Genomic DNA, 18,904 nt, shown 5'->3' with positions numbered 1-18,904 from the left:
CCCCCCCTTCCGCCCCCGTAGAACGGCGTCACCCGCTCTCCATTCATACCTTCCGCACAGCCTCTCTCGCCGCCCCCCACCCCCCACCCCCATTCATTAACTTCCTTCGCGAGTTCCGGGAGGCGAGACGTCGCGCCCTCCTCCCGGCTTCTCATTGGCTTCCGGCGCAGCGACCGCGGCTCGGAGGTTGGCCGAGCAAGCGGTGATAGGCGGGGGAAAGCTGGGAAGCCCGGATGTGAAGAGGGCGGGCAAGTCCACCTTAGCCGGGAAGCGGCTGGAGTTAATAAGCCGCGGGAGCAAGCGAGGCTGCGGAGGGCGGGGCTGATGGAGGGAGAGCCAGGGCCTCTCGGGGTAAGGGCCGCCTGGGGCATCGGAGCGACGGTGCGGGGCAGCGGGGAGCGCGGGGTCCCCGGGGAGGCGTCTCGTGCAGGGGCGGTGGAGCAGCTGCTCACGGCTCCAGGATGTCGGCGAGGGCGTGAGAGGCTGGCTGCGAAGGGTGAGGGTCACGGTTTCCTCTGGATTTGAATGCCGGACGGCTGTGGAAAGCGATGGCCGGCGGGACGGGTGGGGAGGGGAAGAGTCATTTTCCTAATAGGCAAAAAAAAAAAAAGGTGCAAGGGGGCTGACACGGGTCCTTTTCCTCCCTGGAAACCCCGGATTGCATTTAGTCATCGGAGCAGACCTTCTGCACGTTCTCAGAGGCACTGTTTCCCCTTGCTGTGCTGTACGTTCAGCACTTGGCGCTCGGAAGGCAGCAACGGAAACCCCGGGATTAGAAGGAGTGAAAATAGGGTATAATAATAATAATATAATGTTGGAAGGGACCTTGGAGGTCATCTAGTCCAACCCCCTGCTCAGGCAGGAAACCGTATACCATTTCAGGCAAATGGCTGTCCAGTCTCTTCTTAAAAACCTCCAGTGTTGGAGCATTCACCACCTCTGGAGGCAGGTTGTTCCACTGGTTAATTGTTCTGGATGTGTTGAATTAATTTCATTTTCATTTTTTTTTCTCTTCCTCCCAGGGAATTTAAGGTGACATTTTAGTTTCATAACAGGAGATAAATGTGGTGAAGAAATACAGACCACTGTAAGGCTACATGGTTGAACTTTCTAGCTAAAAAAAAGAGAGATTTTAATGAAGTTAATTGTAGTGTGTCCCCATTACGCTTCTAACGAGTATAATAATAGTCTTGTATCACAGGATTACTGTCACCTGCTGACTGAAGGATAGTGCTGCCACGTGTTGGCTGCAAACATCTGGAGGACCACTAAATGGCAGCAAAGAGACAGCAATTTGAACCCTTTGCTCCCATCTAGTGGTCAGCTGGATTTTTACAGAGCAAATTTAAGATGGCTTCCAGTTTTGCTCTACTGCAGCTCCTAAAATCTCAGCTAGCCAAGCTAATAGGAAAGAATTTGGTTATGCTAGGAAAAAAGCAATTGGTGCAGGAAGAGAAAGTATAATTAATTAGATGGCGTTGGTGGACTTTGTACTATATGTAGAATAAGTTTAGTCCAGATAAGATTGGAAGAATTCTTGTAGGAAATACTGCCAGCTATTAGTCAGCTCTCAACAATATTGAATTAGATGGACAACTTCTTTCTGTAAGAGGAAAAAGATTTTTACTTCTAGGGTGGAAGAAGGCCACATATGGCTCCTGAGGCCCCTTGGGGGATGGGGGGGGGGGCTTGTAAAGCCATCCCAACAAGCTGCCACATTTCAGCTGCTTGCTGAAAACTGGAAGTACAATTTCTTGCCATTTGAAGTTGAAAAAGGTTGTGCCACTCTTAGACTTGCCACATTTTAAAAGAAAAAAAAGGCCCCACAAAATCTGGAAAAGTTTCTGGATGTCTGATATGGACCTGCCAGATGGACTACTTCATCATATTGCTTTGCCTATTGCAGCCTCACTCCCAAATTATTCAGTTTCTAACTTTCAAAAGTTTTCATGCCCCGGCCTAAGTAGTGTTATAGCTAGGAATAGACAGATCTTAACAGCTGCTTATAGGACCCAAACAAAACTGACAGATAACATTTCAAATGTAGGTGGTAAAGATGTGGAGCAGGGAAAAAGACCGTGGAGCAGGGAAAAAGTAGAGTCTGGACTGGCCAAGCTCTAATATATTATGAGACAATATTTGGCCTAGTTGAAATGCTAACTATGGACCAGGAAGACCTAAATAAAATTCATGGTATTCCATGGAAGTCACTAAGTGGCATTGATTTATTTCCTGGGGATCCTTCCTTCCTTGTCTGTGTATTTTTAAGCATCATTCTATTGATCTTAAGAAGGGACGTGGTGGCTCAGTGGGTTAGGACGCTGGGCTTGTCGATCAGAAGGTCGGCAGTTTGGCGGGTCGAATCCCGAGTGCCGCGTAGCAGAGTGAGCTCCTGTTACTCGTCCCAGCTTCTGCCAACCTAGCAGTTCGAAAGCACGTAAAAATGCAAGTAGAAAAATAGGGACCACTACGGTGGGAAGGTAACAGTGTTCCGTGCACCTTTGGTGTCTAGTCATGCCGGCCACATGACCACGGAGACGTCCTCGGACAAGCGCTGGCTCTTTGGCTTTGAAACGGAGATGAGCACCGGCCCCTAGAGTCGGAAACGACTAGCATGCATGTGCGGGGGAACCTTTACCTTTACCTTTATTGATCTTAAGAGTCTATAATAACATATTCTCATTTCACTAGGTTAATATAAAATGAAATGCTGAAATAGGAGCAATCTTGATGGCAAACAAAAGCAAATTATACAAGTGGCAAGGTTTTGAGAAGTAATTTATCCCAAGCAGGTTTTATAACCAAATATACTTAGAATATGTGCAACTTATATCTGTTTCTGTAACATTACAGAACTTGATATTTATAGTACTGCTTAGAATAATCCCTCAAAAATATATTGTCAGTAATTTCGTGAGTATTGGAGACTGACTGAACTGGGATAGTAGAATCAAAATCTATTAATCTCTATCTAATTGAGAATCTTCATGGATCAATGAGTATTGAATTTATTTTGGTTATATACTAGCTTGATATTACCACCAAGTACATTAGGTTGAAATCCTTGAGATTCTCAGATATCTTAGATAGCCATAGCCCCCACTGTGAGTGATCAAAGCTTTTCAGGGTTGTAGGGATCCCCAACCCCCGATCTGTGGACTGGTGCCAGACCAAGGCATGCCAGAAACTGGTCTATGCAAACAAGCAAAGCCCCATCCGTGGGAACCAGGCAGCATGCAATACCACGTGCCCTCTGGTCCGTGGAAAAACCTCTCTCTATGGAACCAGTCCCAAAAGGTTGGGGACTGCTGGCCTAAAGCAGGGGTCTTCAAACTTGGCCCTTTTATGATTTGTGGACTTCAATTCCCAGAATTCCTCAGCCAAGCACGCTGGCTGAGGAATTCTGGGAGTTGAAGTCCACAAGTTATAAAAGGGCCAAGTTTGAAGACCCCTAGCTTAAAGCATCTGAGTGGTCTAACTTGCCTGTTTCTATAAGGTCAAGGAATATTGGAGTTGGCCATAATAAAGCCAAGTTTTACAACATCCTGGCTAGAATCTCTGGTTTCTGGAATGTGTTGTGGCATTTCTTCGGATGTTTAAACATACTCATTTCCCATAGGTAGGTCGTTACAGCTATAATGGATGATTTAAACCTGCACTACAGATTTTTAAACTGGAGGAGGAGGATCCGGGAGATTCGAGAGGTGCGAGCCATTCGTTACCAAGAGAGGTTCAAGCATATCCTTGTTGATGGAGACACACTAAGGTAGTTTGTGATGTTTGAATGTTCAAAGAAACTTGAATGAGGGATGTCTATCAAATATTTAAATGACGAGCAGAGAGTGCTCAGCCTAGGGAGAGTACATATTCTACTACTCAAGCACATTTAGAATGTCTACTTTTTCTGAAAAAAGGTTTAATGTTTACAGTTTTGAAGTGACTGTGGAAAAACAAATCCATTGAATAAATATGAGCAATTAAAGACAAAGAATGTTTTATAGTTACATTCAAAAAATTATTTTAACCGCTTGAATAGCATTACTTAGAAGAATGATTTCAGAATATTTTAATCTCCTGACCAAAATGTGGATTTGATTTTGAAGATGCCTATCATTTCATATTTCTTTAATAGGTTGACTAACCTCCAAAACATCTTTAACTAGTGACCCTAATAAGAGCTAGTTTGGTGTAGTGATTAAGGCCTCGGGCTAGAAATGGGGTGACCATGAGTTCTAGTCCTGCCTTAGGCACAAAACCAGCTGGATGACCTTGGGCCCAGTCATTTTTGCCACTTCCTAAAATGCTGCAAAGACAACTGTACAGACTAGTCCAGGCAGCTGATCCCCTTCCATAATGTAATCTTAATAAATTAACATAAAGGCTGGTAAAATAATGTCTACAAGCGTTCTTTTATCCTAATAAAAGAAGATAAGTGTTTCAAATTATAATAAGTATTCCATGGTTTAATTTTGCATTTCTTTGCTAGGTTTTTGCATATGAATATATACACTCGTATTATGTATGTATGTGTATCAACAATGTGAATTCTGTAGTTTTAAATCGGAGGTAGCAATCGTTAACAGCCCTCTTTGCTAGTTAGTTTTTGTGAGATCTTGTTTCCAGTCATCTTACAACAGCAACATTAATTGGGGAGGAATGTGTGTTATCCCATCTTTTGCAAGGATGATGGAATGCTTAATTGTGCTCCGTTTCTTGCCATTCTTTGGATAATTAAATTCTACTGGGAGTCTTAGTGCTTACATTGGCATATGAGTATGACACAAGATATATTTATTTTATTTTTCACATTTCTGAACTGCTCATCTCCCTCAAAGAGAGATTTTTGAATCCAGTTACACTTTTGATTCCAAAATGTTATCTAAAAAGCTGCAGAACTTTGTTTTTTAAAAGAATTGGCGAACTCTGGTGCACATTATCTGTCCAAAATGACTTTGGGAGAGATTAATTCCTCTTGTTGCTATTAAGCACAGAAACCTCGGAAACCAAATATTGAGGGTCACTAAGCATCCCTAGGCTAGAATGTTATTTGTTTTCTCTTGAAGGTGCTTCTGGCCAGTTAAATATATATTTTTAGGGGGTGGGCAGAATGTTGAGCCCTGAAGATTAGTAAGCTATAGCCTAGAGCAGGTGTCTTCAAATTCCTTCAGCCAGGCATGCTGGCTGAGGAATTCTGGGAGTTGAAGTCCACAAGTCATAAAAAGGCCAAGTTTGAAGACCCCTGGCCTACAGTTTGTATCTTCCTTGGCATCAGATATCTATTCTTGTCTTTTCTTTTGTCCTTTTGCAATGTCATACATTTTGGTTTGAATATTGGAGAACCTGACTTTATATCTTTTCTGCAGTTACCATGGGAACTCTGGAGAAGTTGGTTGTTACGTTGCTCCTCGTCCGCTGACCAAAGACAACAATTATTTTGAGGTAACCAGTTTGGCTCACCATCTGGGAAGTCTCTTTCAACATTACTCTTATTGGAGACCCTCTCTGACTTACTGTCCTTCCTTCTCTTTTTATTACTTGAGAGAGAAAATTTAGAACTATTTGATACTGGTTATACAGAGGCAGAGTTTTGCTAAACAGATTAATTTTAAAAGATTTTCCAACAAGAGGAGATATTTGTAGAACAGGTTGCCTTTCATTGTGGGTAAAATTTTTTTCATTTTTTTAATGAGATAGAAGAGAAACATTGCTAAATATAAAGGAGCAAATCTTTGAACTATATTTAGTTCATTCAGCTAAATTAAATTTAACAGAATATAATTGAAAGGGTTCCCCCCCTGTTTCTGTCAACACTTGGGGATACGTCCTGTGACCTGTCACTCAATAGCCTTTGGCCCAAAATGATTGTGCAACCTTGGACCAGATGAGCTGCAAAGCTCAAACATTTTATGAATCTTCTCTTGGACAGTGAATTTTTATGTAGACTGCTAATGTTTCAGGAAACTTTTCTCCAGCTTTTCCCTAGCTACAAATCAGAAATGAGTCAGTTTTTGTAACTGGAGACTTCCCAGATGTGTCAGGAATACACTCCTGGAATTCCCAACTTAGTGGGACAATTGGGAATGCTTTGACATATAACTTCAGTATAGTTGGAAATCATCAGGAAAAAGGTTTCCTAGAAGAATCGGAAAGACAATTTTGCTGAGCAAGAAAGTAGGAAGGAAATAACTTCCTTGTTCAATAATTTCCTCGTATAATAAGCCACTGTGCATGAATACTGAACTTCTAACAAAGCAGTTGGCTACCATCATGAAAGCAGGAACTCTGTATTGTGTTGTGAATCCATCTCTAGTATTTAGAAGCCTGCTTTGTAGATCCTCATGAGCAAAGAATTGCAGGGAAAATGGTTCTAAATAATGTGGAAAAAAGCTAATCAAAATATATTCTCTTGGCCTTTATACAAACAGTCCACACCTTGATGCCTTCTGTCTGGCTTCTTGTTAATTGTAACCAGCATGCCACTTAACAGGTTTACAATGGCTGTCCAAAATTATCTCTTGAGTTCAAAGTTTTAAAAAAATGTATTAAATTACTTTTCAATTAACTTATGTGCTTGCCATTTATTTTATTTATTTTATTTTAATTGGATTTGTATACCGCCCTTTCCCGAAGGACTCAGGGCGGTTTACAGGGAATTAAAACAAGAAATACAAAAGTTAAAAACAATTAAAAAGATTATAATAGTCCCTGAGAGAATAAAAACCCCAATTAAAATTAAAATTAAAATTCTCAGCCTGGGCCAGAGAGCTCGAAGAGCCAGGTCTTCAGGTCCCGGCGGAGGTTGGGGGCAGTCCATCTGGAACCCTTTCTAGAAACTCTCTGCAAAATCAGAATTATATAGGTATGCACAAGGTTTCTAGTAAGGATTAAGAACAAAGGGTACCTTAATGGGGAGGTTGAGTGATGAATACTTTGCTTAAAGCAGCTACAGAGTTCATGTCAGGAAAGGTCCTAGGAACTTTTTGGCTTACAGTTGATTCTTTTAAATACTGCTTTCCTGCCTCCGTGGGACAAATGAGATGGATGTCTTACATTACATTATTTAGCCTTGGATTTTGTTCAGGCAATTAGTAAAACGAGATACATTTAGTCTTTGGCTTCATGTTTTGTAAAGACATAGTGATCATCCTTGGAAAAAATTGCCTGGGTGAAAGGTTTTGATGCATCCATTCTTTCAACTTGTTCTAGGTATCAATTGTGGACAGTGGTGTGCGTGGGACCATTGCAGTAGGGCTGGTGCCTCAGTATTACAGTTTGGACCATCAGCCTGGATGGCTACCGCATTCAGTTGCCTATCATGCTGATGATGGCAAGTAAGTTAACAAGCTTGGCAGACCAGACACAACACTCCTCCTGTGTATGTTGCTTTGTCTAGACAGGTGTAAGGAATATGTCAGGCTGTACCTCAGTTAAAGAAGCCACAGTCAGTTAAATGTTGGCTTACAACTTTGATGACCACTGGCTGGACTGCCTAAACATGGATGAGAACTGTGAGTCTCTACAAGATCCATGGTTTTAAAGTGCATACGTGACACCTGTCTGCAGTTAGCAGAGAATAAGATTTTGTGTGTGTGTATGTGTGTGTGTGTTTTATCATGTGAATGTGTGAGAAACCTGAATAGAAGATAGTATTCCAACTTGTGAAAAACAAGATGAAATAGATTTGTGACTGTCAAACTAGGGGCATCTTCTCTAGGATTACAAAGCAGACCTAAGTGTACTATTGTTAATTGAGCATCATATCACATTAGCATATTGTAGATTAGTTGGTCTCCAGGAGTTGTTTAAAGTTCTCTTTGAGATTTACAGAGATTTTACCTGAGATTTGCCTTGTCCAGACTTTACAATGGTCGAGCCAAGGGACGTCAGTTTGGGACAAAATGCAATTCTGGGGACCGGATAGGCTGTGGGATTGAGCCGGTGTCCTTTGAAGTCCAGACAGCACAGATATTCTTTACCAAAAATGGGAAAAGGGTAAGTTCTGACTCAGCCTGCAATCTTTCCGAGGTCAGTAAAATGAGGACCCAGAGTGTTGGGGGCAGTATGCTGACTCTGTAAACTGCTTAGAGAGGGCTGTAAGGCACTATGAAGTGGTATCCAAGACTAAGTGCTATTGCTATGGCGCTGAAGGTGCTTCCTGCAGCAATGTTGCTAAACCAAAAGGATATCTGGGTTGGGTTTGGTGTTTTGATGGGACAGCTGCCTAGGAATCTCATGTACCTTGTCTTACACTCCAGGTGAAATAGTTGGGAGGATAAGTGAACATAGAACATAAATGAGAGATGAGCGTGTTCCCACCTCCACCCTAGTAAACTGAGTGACTTCCCCAAAGTAATCCACTTAAAATCATGACTAAGATTTTATTTGATCCAGAGTCTCCTGCAGGTCATTCTTGAAACCTTTCTACCAAAGTTAAATAGAACGTGAATGTGACAGAATTATGGATTATACAAATTAGGGCCGACAAATAATGGGTTAGTTTGCATTTTTAAAATAGTTTCACACTCAAAAGGACCGTATTCTTAGGTATAAGAAACTTGCCGTACCGGGGGGGGGGGGGGGGAAACCTGCATCTTTTTTTTTTCAATTGGATGAAAGAATTCGAATTATGTTTCTCCCCCTCCACTTGCAATCCAGAATGGTACAACCCAAGATCTCTGCCAGCTAATTCTGCCGCTTCATTCTGTACAGTCTGTAGAATGGCTTTTTGGTATGATTACCTAGGCAGATCAAACTGATCTAATCTATCCAACTGTTGCCTCCTCTTACAGGTGGGCTCAACAATAATGCCTCTCTCACCGGAAGGTCTCTTCCCAGCCGTAGGGATGCATTCGCTGGGGGAAGAAGTCCGGCTCCATCTCCGTGCAGAGCTGGGCAGTGAAGAGGAAGATGACAGCATTATGATGGTGGATAGCTATGAGGATGAATGGGGACGACTGCATGACGTGAAAGTCTGCGGCACAGTGAGTGAGCGTCTTTGGGGAAGGAAGCAGAATGCCAGAACCTGGGGTGGAAGCTTTTCTGTAAGGTCCTTGAGTGAATAAATCCACTGGAGTATATTGTTTTGTGCTTGTGAGCATGAGAGTGCTCATCCTTCAATATGTTATCATCCTTATGATCTTTGATCTCTAGAAAAGGAAAACGGGTTATTTTGTGTTAGCATTTTTTACATTCAGTGGGGAAAATGAAATAGAGTGGTAGCTTTACATGCTTGCTTTAAAGTATATGTGTGTGTGTGTGTGTGTGTGTGTGTGTGTGTGTGTGTGTGTGTATGTATGTATGTAAAGGTTCCCCCGCACATGTGCGCTAGTCGTTTCCAAGTCTAGGGGCCGGTGCTCATCTCTGTTTCAAAGCTGAAGAGCCAGCGCTTGTCCGAGGACGTCTCCGTGGTCATGTGGCTGGCATGATTAGATGCCAAAGGCTCACGGAACGCTGTTCCCTTCCCACCGTAGTGGTCCCTATTTTTCTACTTGCATTTTTACGTGCTTTCGAACTGCTAGGTTGGCAGAAACTGGGACGAGTAACAGGCGCTCACTCTGTTACGCGGCACTCGGGATTCGACCCATCAAACTGCCGACCTTCTGATCGACAAGCTCAGCGTCCTAACTCACTGAGCCACCGCGTCCCTATAACTTTCTGTGGTGGGCTAGCAAGCCTCCAGAATGTATTCTTGGTGATGGGGGTATTTTGTTCCTGAGCAAAAAATAATGACAGAAATATCAGAAGGAAGGTGCTGTGTGCTGAAGCTTACTTAAAATTAACTTTAGAGGTGTATTCTGTGATTTGGCATCAACAGTTTCTCTGCTTCAGGCCTGCTTTGTGTGTACAGTATTAAGTATCTTGGAGGCGGTGGAAGATGCTGCAGCATTAAGGGGAAAAACTCTGTTCTATTCACTACAGAGGCAAGTAAAAAAAAGGATGCATTTTTATTTTGCCTTCAGAGTAGGCCACCCCCATATTCTTGCAAGTCAGAGCTGGCAGCTCTTCCCCAAACTTACGTCTACTCCTTTCTTAGTTAGTTCATTCATTTGTTCCATTTCTGTAGCTGCTCATCTCAGCCAAGTGATTCTGGGAGGCTTGCAATTCCATACAGTGTAGTAGAGAAAGGCATAAGGTGGGGAAATGGCACAGCCAGTCCCATTTGGGGCTGAGTTCCTTGTCAGAGCAGGGACGCGGTGGCTCAGTGGGTTAGGACACTGAGCTTGTCGATCAGAAGGTCGGCAGTTTGGCGGGTTGAATCCCAAGTGCCGCGTAGCAGAGTGAGCGCCTGTTACTTGTCCCAGCTTCTGCCAACCTAGCAGTTTGAAAGCACGTAAAAATGCAAGTAGAAAAATAGGGACCACTACGGTGGGAAGGTAACAGCGTTCTGTGCGCCTTTGGCGTCTAGTCATGCCGGCCATATGACCACGGAGACGTCCTTGGACAAGCGCTGGCTCTTCGGCTTTGAAACGGAGATGAGCACCGGCCCCTAGAGTCGGAAACGACTAGCACGCATGTGCGGGGGAACCTTTACCTTTACCTTTACTCCTTGTCAGAAGATGAAACCCTGAAGGCTGAGTCCCAATCACTTTGTCTCCTTCACTTCCACTTGCATCCGTTCTCCTCGTCCCGCCCCTCCCCTCCTCACCTTAGCTGATCTGAGCAGCATGTCAGGTTTCTGTTCAGAGTGACTTGGACTTTGAACAGAAGGAACACTTCTTAAGGGTGAAGAGATTGAAGCACGTAGCTGTAGGCCTCACTCATTAGTCATAAGAGCTAAGGATGAAATCTCCATACAAAGCTTGAGCGGGGAGGGGACGTTTATGCTCCAGGGAAAGGCATAAATAACTTCAGGGAGTTGGCCATCATCTAGGCAACAGAATGACTTTTGTTGGCTCTTGTCACGCCTAGACCAGCAGAAGGATCATCGGGACCTCTCGTGCATGGTTTTGGAGTACTGCGGAACGCATACCGTGAAACGGCCAGAGCACGTTCCTGGTTTTCAGTATGCAGCTGAAAAACCACGGGGCCGGTGGTTATCGTTGCGTATGACATTCTCTGCAGCTCAACACTGTTGGTGGAGCAGCTACCTTACGATAAGAGAAAGAAGTGGGGTTGGCTGCCGGTAGCACATTGGCTGCCATCCAAGATGACAATTTAGGCTCCTACTCTGAAGGGCAGCATTGGCAAGCCAAAGAAAGGGTAGCTGTCTGCCTTGGGAGAGCGGGATGCGTGGGTGCTAACGGAAGACAGCTTCTCCTGGCAAATCTGAGCCCTTGTTTTCAGACGGGGATCTTGGCTTGCCCTGACAGCTTGCTGAAGTCCGAAAAGGGAACTGTTTGTGCATGGGCCTGCTGTTCTCTTCTTCCCTGTTGCAGAGTTGCATCCAGAAGCAGAGAGGGGGTTAGCAGCCGGGAGGTCACCCAGCATTTCCTCCTGGGGCTCTGACTATGTCCATGGGCTGCCAGCTGCTGCTTTCTGTCCTGGTGCTCTTGAGATTTTTCTCACTCCCATTTAAAAACATTTTGTCCTGTCTCTTGTGGTCTCAAATGGATGCTTGGCAGCTTGTGTAAAAACTCTGAAATCCCAGTGGGGAGCTGAGAAAAGTGGGCTTTTCCCTTCTTTGGAGACTGTGGGATAGACACGATGACGTAATCCTACGCCGGTCAAATCCAGCTAGTGACTTGGTGTTGCTTTGGGCACACGTTGCCAAGGCTCTCTGGCGTGTTCCTCTTCATTTGTGGCTCGCTGGGAGCCTTGCTCTTTATGCACCTACATTTATTCCTTTGGTCTTCTGGTGTATCTGTTGCTGCTGAATTCCTCCCAGTACGAAACCCGGGGGCCTTGATGGAATGGTAATGACCCTTATGGAGGCAGCGTAAGAGAGCTGCACATGCATTGGCTAAAAAAATGATTTATTTTCACAGCTTTACAAAGCGCTGTGGGTTTTACAAGTCTTGAGAAAGGGAAGGAAATTGCGATTGACTTGGGTTCCTGAGCACTGGAAAAAATGACTAAGAGTTCCTATCCGGCATCATCAGAGATTCCAGTTGGCATTATCCAGAGATTGCAAGGACATGCTTGTAGCTATAAAACATAAAAATGTTCACGAGGCAGTGGGAGTGAGAGAGAAAAAGCTGTGCTAATCCTCATGTCCAACAATTTGTACTTTTGTCTTTTTACCTTCTAATGCAGGGGTCTTCAAACTTGGCCCTTTTATGACTTGTGGACTTCAACTCCCAGAATACCTCAGCCAGCTTTGCTGGCTGAGGTATTCTGGGAGTTGAAGTCCACAAGTCATAAAAGGGCCAAGTTTGAAGACCCCTGTTCTAATGGACTTATAATTAGTGGTTGGGAGGATTGGAGTTAACAGTATGGAGTTAAAAGAAGTAAGGATGCCCTCTCATTTCTAAATGTTGCTAGATACAGGTAGTCCTCCACTTACCACCACAACCGAGCCCACAAATTTCTGTTGCTAAGTGAAGCATTTTGTTAAGTGAATTTTGTCCCATTTTACAACCTTTCTTGCCACGGCTGTTAAGTGAATCACTGCAGTTGTTAAGTTAGCAACACCTTGTGAAGTGAGTCTGGCTTCCCCCCACTGACTTTGCTCGTCAGAAGATCGCAAACGTTGATCACGTGACTCTGGGACACTGGAACTGTCATAAGTGTGAATCAGTTGGCAAACATCCAAATTTTGATCACGTGACCGTGGGGGGATGCCGCAACAGTCCTAAGTGTGAAGAACGGTCATCAGTCACTTTTTCCCGTGCCACTGTAAATGAACTGTTGTAAGTCGAGGACTACTTGTACTGTTGTGGCATTGCCATCGTTCCTATCTACTGAGTTCCTTGAAGCTCTTTTAGCTGTGTTTTCTGATACAGAAACTAGGATTCCTGGTTTAATGGAAAAAACTGGTGTCTGTCTTCTGTGGTGGTCATAAATCTGGCATCAAACACTAAAATGTATGCAGCATGGCTGTCAACATAGGCCGCTGTCACTCTTAAGCAATCTCTTTGCTTAAGAAAGCAGCCAGTGATGGAAACATGCTGACTTTACACGTAAAGGTTCTTGCCTTACAAAGTCATAGCTCGAAGAAAAGAATTTAGACTTGAGGGGATAGGTGGCAGGGCCGAAGGAACATTAAACACTAGAATATCGTTTTTTATATTAACCTTTCTACAAGAGCCGTAAGGGCTTTTTTTTAGAATCTAGTCTCCTTACAGCTAGCAGTTTGATATGTATCGGCAAATCTTTTAATCATCTGCATTAAAAATAGAAAAATCCCTTCCGTCTTTATTGTGGCATTGTCAGGTTTGCATCATTGAGAAGAGCTGGATAAGGTAACATGAGCTGGATGAAGTGCATTTTTTAATTATGTCTTTGATAGAAGAGAACATTTGTGGATCAGGGTTAAACTGTGGGGTCTTGGGGTTCTCTGAGTTTGGTTGTTTTCTTGCAGACGTTTCATTACCAAACTAGGTAACATCATCAGTGATAAAAGGGAGTAGAAATTTCTCTACTTTTTTTTTATTGAAAAGTTTTATCATACATTTTATCTTTAACAGTCCCCCCTACCCCTCCCCTATCCCTCCCTCCTTACCCCTCCCTCCCTCCCCACCACCACCCCCCCCCCCCGACTTCCCAGAGCTAAGTACAAGGTATAAAAAACAAAAAAAAATCATAAACAACCATATGCTAATAACCGTAAACTCTAAAATCTATCGCTCTCTAGCTCATATAGGATAACTAGAAATTTCTCTACTTTTATAAACTAATGGTTTGCCCTATCAGTGTTGATGGGAGTGGGCTTAATTCTTTGATTAGGCTATTATTTACCGCTCGCTTGTTTGTCTGAGTTTGCAGTTCCTTGATTGGCATATTGTTCACTTGTTAGTTGATATCTTTGTCCAAATTGTATTAAAAATAGATATATTCATATTTAAATCTATGTTGTTACGCAGTCATAGTTCTGTTATTAGATATTTCAAAATGGCATAAAAATTAAAAGTTATGAAATGAAATTTATTAGGAAATTGTCAGATAAAATTGAGCTGAATAATGGGAGACAGCCAAAAGGTTTCTTCACCTGCGATCTAAAATTTTAAGATCATGAGTGAAATTTAATGCAGAATCTATGAATTAGGCAATGCAAAAGAAACCCTACCTTTATCATAGATGTGCATTGTATCTGCCTATGAAAGAAAATGAAATGATGAAGAAAAATGAATATATGAGCTGTCTTAGTTTATGTGTAATTGCAAACTGGAATATCTTCCATAACTTTGCATTCAAAACTTTGTCCAGTATTTCCTCTTAGTTACAAATGGGGCCTTCTGTGGATAGCAACACAAGGCACAAGTTGAAGATCATTTGCTATCTTGTGTAAACTTTAGGAGGCAATCCCTTTGAATATTTATACATTTGGAGAATTGTGTGCTTTTTTTGAGTGTTTAGTTTAAATGTTTACATTTGTTTTCAGAGTGAGGGGCAAAGAATTGATGCCCATGCTTTCCTGAGTTTATTCTGATCACGTATTCTGCCTATCATTTTGTGTTTTTTTAAAGAAAAGTATTTCACATAATATATATATATTTGAAAGCTAGTATAAAACTGTATTGCTTTTTTATATCTACCCACTCACGCGCCCAAATTGGTGGTTTTGTATAATCTGAGCAGTTTGGCCCCATATGTAAAGAATGGGTGAAGGAAGGCATTGGCCTCTACAAAATAAGTAATAAAATTATAATCCTTGCAGATGCTTATAATCCACTCCTCCCAAGTTTCCACTGAACAGCTTAAGAGATATTTAACAGCAGTAAATACCAAAAATGAGCTGTTAAAATATCCTTTACAGTTTTTTTAAAAAATGCTATGTACCCTAGCACTAAAAAATGCAGAGAAAACGGGTACAGTAAATGTCAAACTATTTAAAGCATTCAGATTCAAGCATTGTGTGTTTAAAGTATGGAGAAAGACACTGTAATCGGTATAATGTAATACATATGAATAACTGTGCAATATTATAAGCAGACTCTTAACGTCATCTGGAATCTGATATCTGTTTAATAGCCAATCTCTAGTTTATAGAAAGTTGTTCAGTTCTTCACTAAGTTAAACAAAGTGGTCCCATAATAAAGTGTTGCAATGCAGAATGCTTGAATCTGGGCTGGCAGCCAGCCATGCTTCTTTTTTCTGGATACATCATTGTCCTTCCTGGTTTGCTGTATTTTCCATCCAGTCCTGACATCAGCATTCTATAACTATGTAACATACTGAAGTCTCACTAGGTTTTTTGGGGAGGTGGGTGGGTGGGTGGGAGTATTGTACTTTTGTAAAAATTTCTTCTAAAATGGTTGATATCTATTATTATTATTATTATTATTATTATTATTATTATTATTATTATTATTATTATTATTATTATTAATTATTATTATTATTATTATTATTATTATTATTATTATTATTATTATTATTATTATTATTATTTTCATTCATTCATTCATTCATTTATTTATTTATTTATTAAATTTTTATACCGCCCTTCTCCCGAAGGACTCAGGGCGGTGTACAGGGCAATAAATATTAAAAATGAAGTACAAAAGTTAAAAAACAATTAAATATTATGCCCGATATAAACAGTAATTAAAACCATGTTAAAAACCCAACCCTTAACCCATCAAACCAGGCCGGATTGCTCAAATAAATAAGTTTTTAGATCCCGCCGGAAGGAGCGAAGGTCGGGGGCCATCCGGAGCTCGACCGGCAAGCGGTTCCACAGGTCTGGTGCGCCCACAGAGAACGCCCTCCCCCTAGGGGCCACCAATCGACATTCTTTGATCGGAGGCACCCTGAGGAAGCCCTCTTTGTGGGAGCGCACTGGACGGAGGGAGGTTGACGCCGGCCGCAGGTGTTGCCGTAGGTAATCCGGACCCATGCCATGTAGGGCTTTGTAAGTCATTACCAACACCTTGAATCTCACCCGGAGGACACTTATGAATAAGTGTTGTTGATATGGTCAAATAAAGATGTCTGTGAGAAGAATGAGTTCACTTTCAGCTTATAAATTGGACTTTTGCAACCTGCAGCTTCCAACTCTGTTGGTTTTCAGTTCTCATAAACTCAACCATCATGGCTATAGGTTGAGCTACCTGAAGAATTAAGGGAGATAGTGCAACACATTTGAACAGATGTGATGGCATTCCAAGATGGAATTGGTGTCCTAAGTGGAATCCTATCTTTCCAAAGAGGGTATGTAAGAGGCACAGGAAATTGTGGGTCTCATTTTGCAGAAATGGTTAAGTGGCTTGAAATCCTCACCCATTTTTCAGTGCTGTAGAAACTTATGCAGACCTTGCTGGAATGGGAGGCTTGTCCACGAATGTGTTAGGATAGAATTCAAGACAGGTTTGCATCCATGGATACTTTTAGCCTTCCCAATTCTCGGCATAATGCATCCAATGGGGAAGAGTGTTAGGCAGTGCTGGAGTGGGTTTCGGTAATTTTCCTCCCTTTTGCAACCTGCACATGAGAAAATGCAGAAAATATTTAAAGGAAGAAAAAGGAGAAAGGACCATGTGTACTTTTCATATGTTTGTCCTCAACTGCTTTGCCTAAGGCAGTTTCTCTAACTAGTATGTTTTGCTTACGTGAGAGTGCTTTGTAAATATTTTGGTGTGTTAAGGCTTTTAATTGCTTTGGACTGTAATTTTATCTTCTCCTTTTATGTCTCAATGGACTACCAGAGGTTTATCTGTGAGTAGAGTGCTAAAGGTTGTGCAATTTTTTAAAAAAAAATATGCATAATCTTAAATGTCACTGCAAATCTCCCTGGAATTTAGGGAAAGCAGCAGCAGCAGAATTTTAAAACACATGTTGTCGATGGGCCTGATTGAAAGAAATCTGGCTTTCAACAGGAACGTGGTAATTATAGCTTGTCCAGAGTGCTAGAGAAGTGAAATTTTCAAAGGTAATCAACATTGGAGAGCCCAAAGGTTTGCAGATTTTTTCCTAGTGTTTCTGTCGAGAGTTCATGTGCGATCTGCCTGTTTTTCACCAGCAGAAGGACATAGCAGCATCCTGGTCTGGATCACTTCACACTACATTTGGGCTATGTGTTTTGGACTGAGTACCTGTAAGAACTTCTTAACAACTTCAAAGCAAGCTCACTGTGGTTCTATTCTGTATGTTCCTTGCTCTGCTTTTTTTTTAAAATGAAGACGGTTTATTTATATATTTCTTTGTTCATCAGATGTGTGTCTCACATTCGCAGCAAAGCTGACTTGTGGCACACCTCATGCAAGAGAACGTTTTGGTACGTGAATCTTCAGATTGTGTTTGTGAAAAGGTTCTGCTGTCTTTCTGCCAACATCTTGCTCTCTTTGTGAGAGGACAATAAGCAGTCCGGTCAAGTGGTGACGGCACCTAGATTAGCCTTCCAGTGAAGTTAATGAGGTGGTTTATTTGCAATTAGTATGAGGACTTATTTTTTTGGCATTGGAAAGTAGAATGGAGGAAGGAGGAAGAGGCAGAGCCGATATTACGGTCAGAATGTTATGGCACCAAACAGATCTCTCTCAATGACTCATTCCCCTTCCCAGCTGTATTGCGTGCAAGCGTTTTGACACTTGGAAACTCCCAGCACAAAGGGGTAGATTCAGATGGTGAGTCATTGTGTCTCTTCTATGGGAGTACTCTGGGCCAACGTTGACCCAGGCATGTGCTCTGACTCTGAAATCTGGGCTTCCAGTAGCTTCTTGGGCTGTAACCTGAGAAGGACCCATCTTCACACCGGGGTGAAAGCACTGCAGCTCTTTTGCCTACAAACCAGGCTGTCATCTGGTGTTTTGCAGTAGACAACATCTGTAAAACTGGGCTTGAAGAATTGCCAAGGAGACATTCCGGCCCTTTTCTGGGGAGCCTGTTGTTCCGCAAGATTTGAAAGAGTGATTGGAGTTCAAGCTTTGAGCCAAAATAGGCTTGTGGGGAGCTCTTCCCTTCAACCAAGACTCTTTGAGTTGTTTGCCTGTTACCAGCTCTGTCCTGTGCTGTCTGGCTGTTACAGCACTTCATAAATGCGCTGCTTTAATGCTCTCTGGTGATTCTAGTTTATGCTTTTTGCCCCCCCCCCCAACAAAACAAAACAAAAACAAAAAACAAAAAAAAAACAAAAATCCAGACACACTCCATTGTCCTAGAGCAGGGGTAGGCAACCTTGGCTCTTTTATGACTCGTGGACTTCAACTCCCAGAATTCCTGAGCCGGCTGGCTCAGGAATTCTGGGAGTTGAAGTCCACGAGTCATAAAAGAGCCAAGGTTGCCTACCCCTGTCCTAGAGGGAGAGATTGTACAGATAATGGTAAAGGCTGCATCACATTAAATCCAGAAAACCACCATAATTGTAAACAAAAGAACACTCGAGCACCCCAGTGAACCAATATGATCGAAGAAGAAGAAAAAGGAAAGAGCCCATCAGAAATGGAAAAGGGCTTTCATCAAGTGCCTAAAAGATACCAAACTTGGCACTGGGAGAATCTGCCCTAAGGAGACAGTTCTAAAACTGATGCACCAGCCACTCCCTCATAGTATTATCTATACCAGGGGTGTCAAACTCAATTTCATTGAGGGCCGCATCAGCATTGCGGTTGCCCTCAGGGGGCCGGGTGGGCGTGGCCTACTGGGTGGGCGTGGCTAAAGTGCGTACGGCCTACTGGGTGGGCGTGGCCAGCTCTACATCGTTCGCATCAAAGGTGCCTATGTTGCAGGAGTGGGAGAGATCTGAGGGTCTCTGGCAGGAGGAGGGTCTCTGGGCCAGGGCCAAGGCAATAGGGGCTGTTCCCTCACTGTTTCCAGGATGGCTTCGTGGGCCACATGAAACCACTTTGCGGGCCGGATCTGGCCCCCG

General features: G+C 42.7%; 1 protein-coding gene across 4 annotated transcripts in view; it reads left to right on the top strand.

The window, feature by feature from the left end:
- Positions 1 to 254: 254 nt before the first annotated feature.
- Positions 255 to 18,904, top strand: part of SPRYD3 (SPRY domain containing 3) — a 51,817-nt gene continuing 33,167 nt past the window's right edge. Inside the window, exons 1-6 of one of the 4 annotated variants that reach the window (XM_083356197.1) lie at positions 255 to 351; positions 3,620 to 3,766; positions 5,364 to 5,439; positions 7,207 to 7,331; positions 7,857 to 7,992; positions 8,790 to 8,981. In XM_083356197.1, coding sequence (XP_083212323.1) covers positions 3,639 to 3,766; positions 5,364 to 5,439; positions 7,207 to 7,331; positions 7,857 to 7,992; positions 8,790 to 8,981 — 657 coding nt within the window. In that variant the 5' untranslated portion in view covers positions 255 to 351; positions 3,620 to 3,638. Of the gene's footprint in view, positions 497 to 1,014; positions 1,088 to 3,619; positions 3,767 to 5,363; positions 5,440 to 7,206; positions 7,332 to 7,856; positions 7,993 to 8,789; positions 8,982 to 18,904 lie in introns of those variants that run through there. The other 3 variants (XM_083356200.1, XM_083356198.1, XM_083356199.1) reach the window with 3 other exon arrangements.

This window comes from Vipera ursinii, assembly GCF_947247035.1.
Source record: "Vipera ursinii genome assembly, chromosome: 2".
NCBI lineage: Eukaryota > Metazoa > Chordata > Lepidosauria > Squamata > Viperidae > Vipera > Vipera ursinii.
The sequence above is the reverse complement of the archived record's forward strand: the minus strand, read 5'-3'. Positions and strand labels throughout refer to the sequence as shown.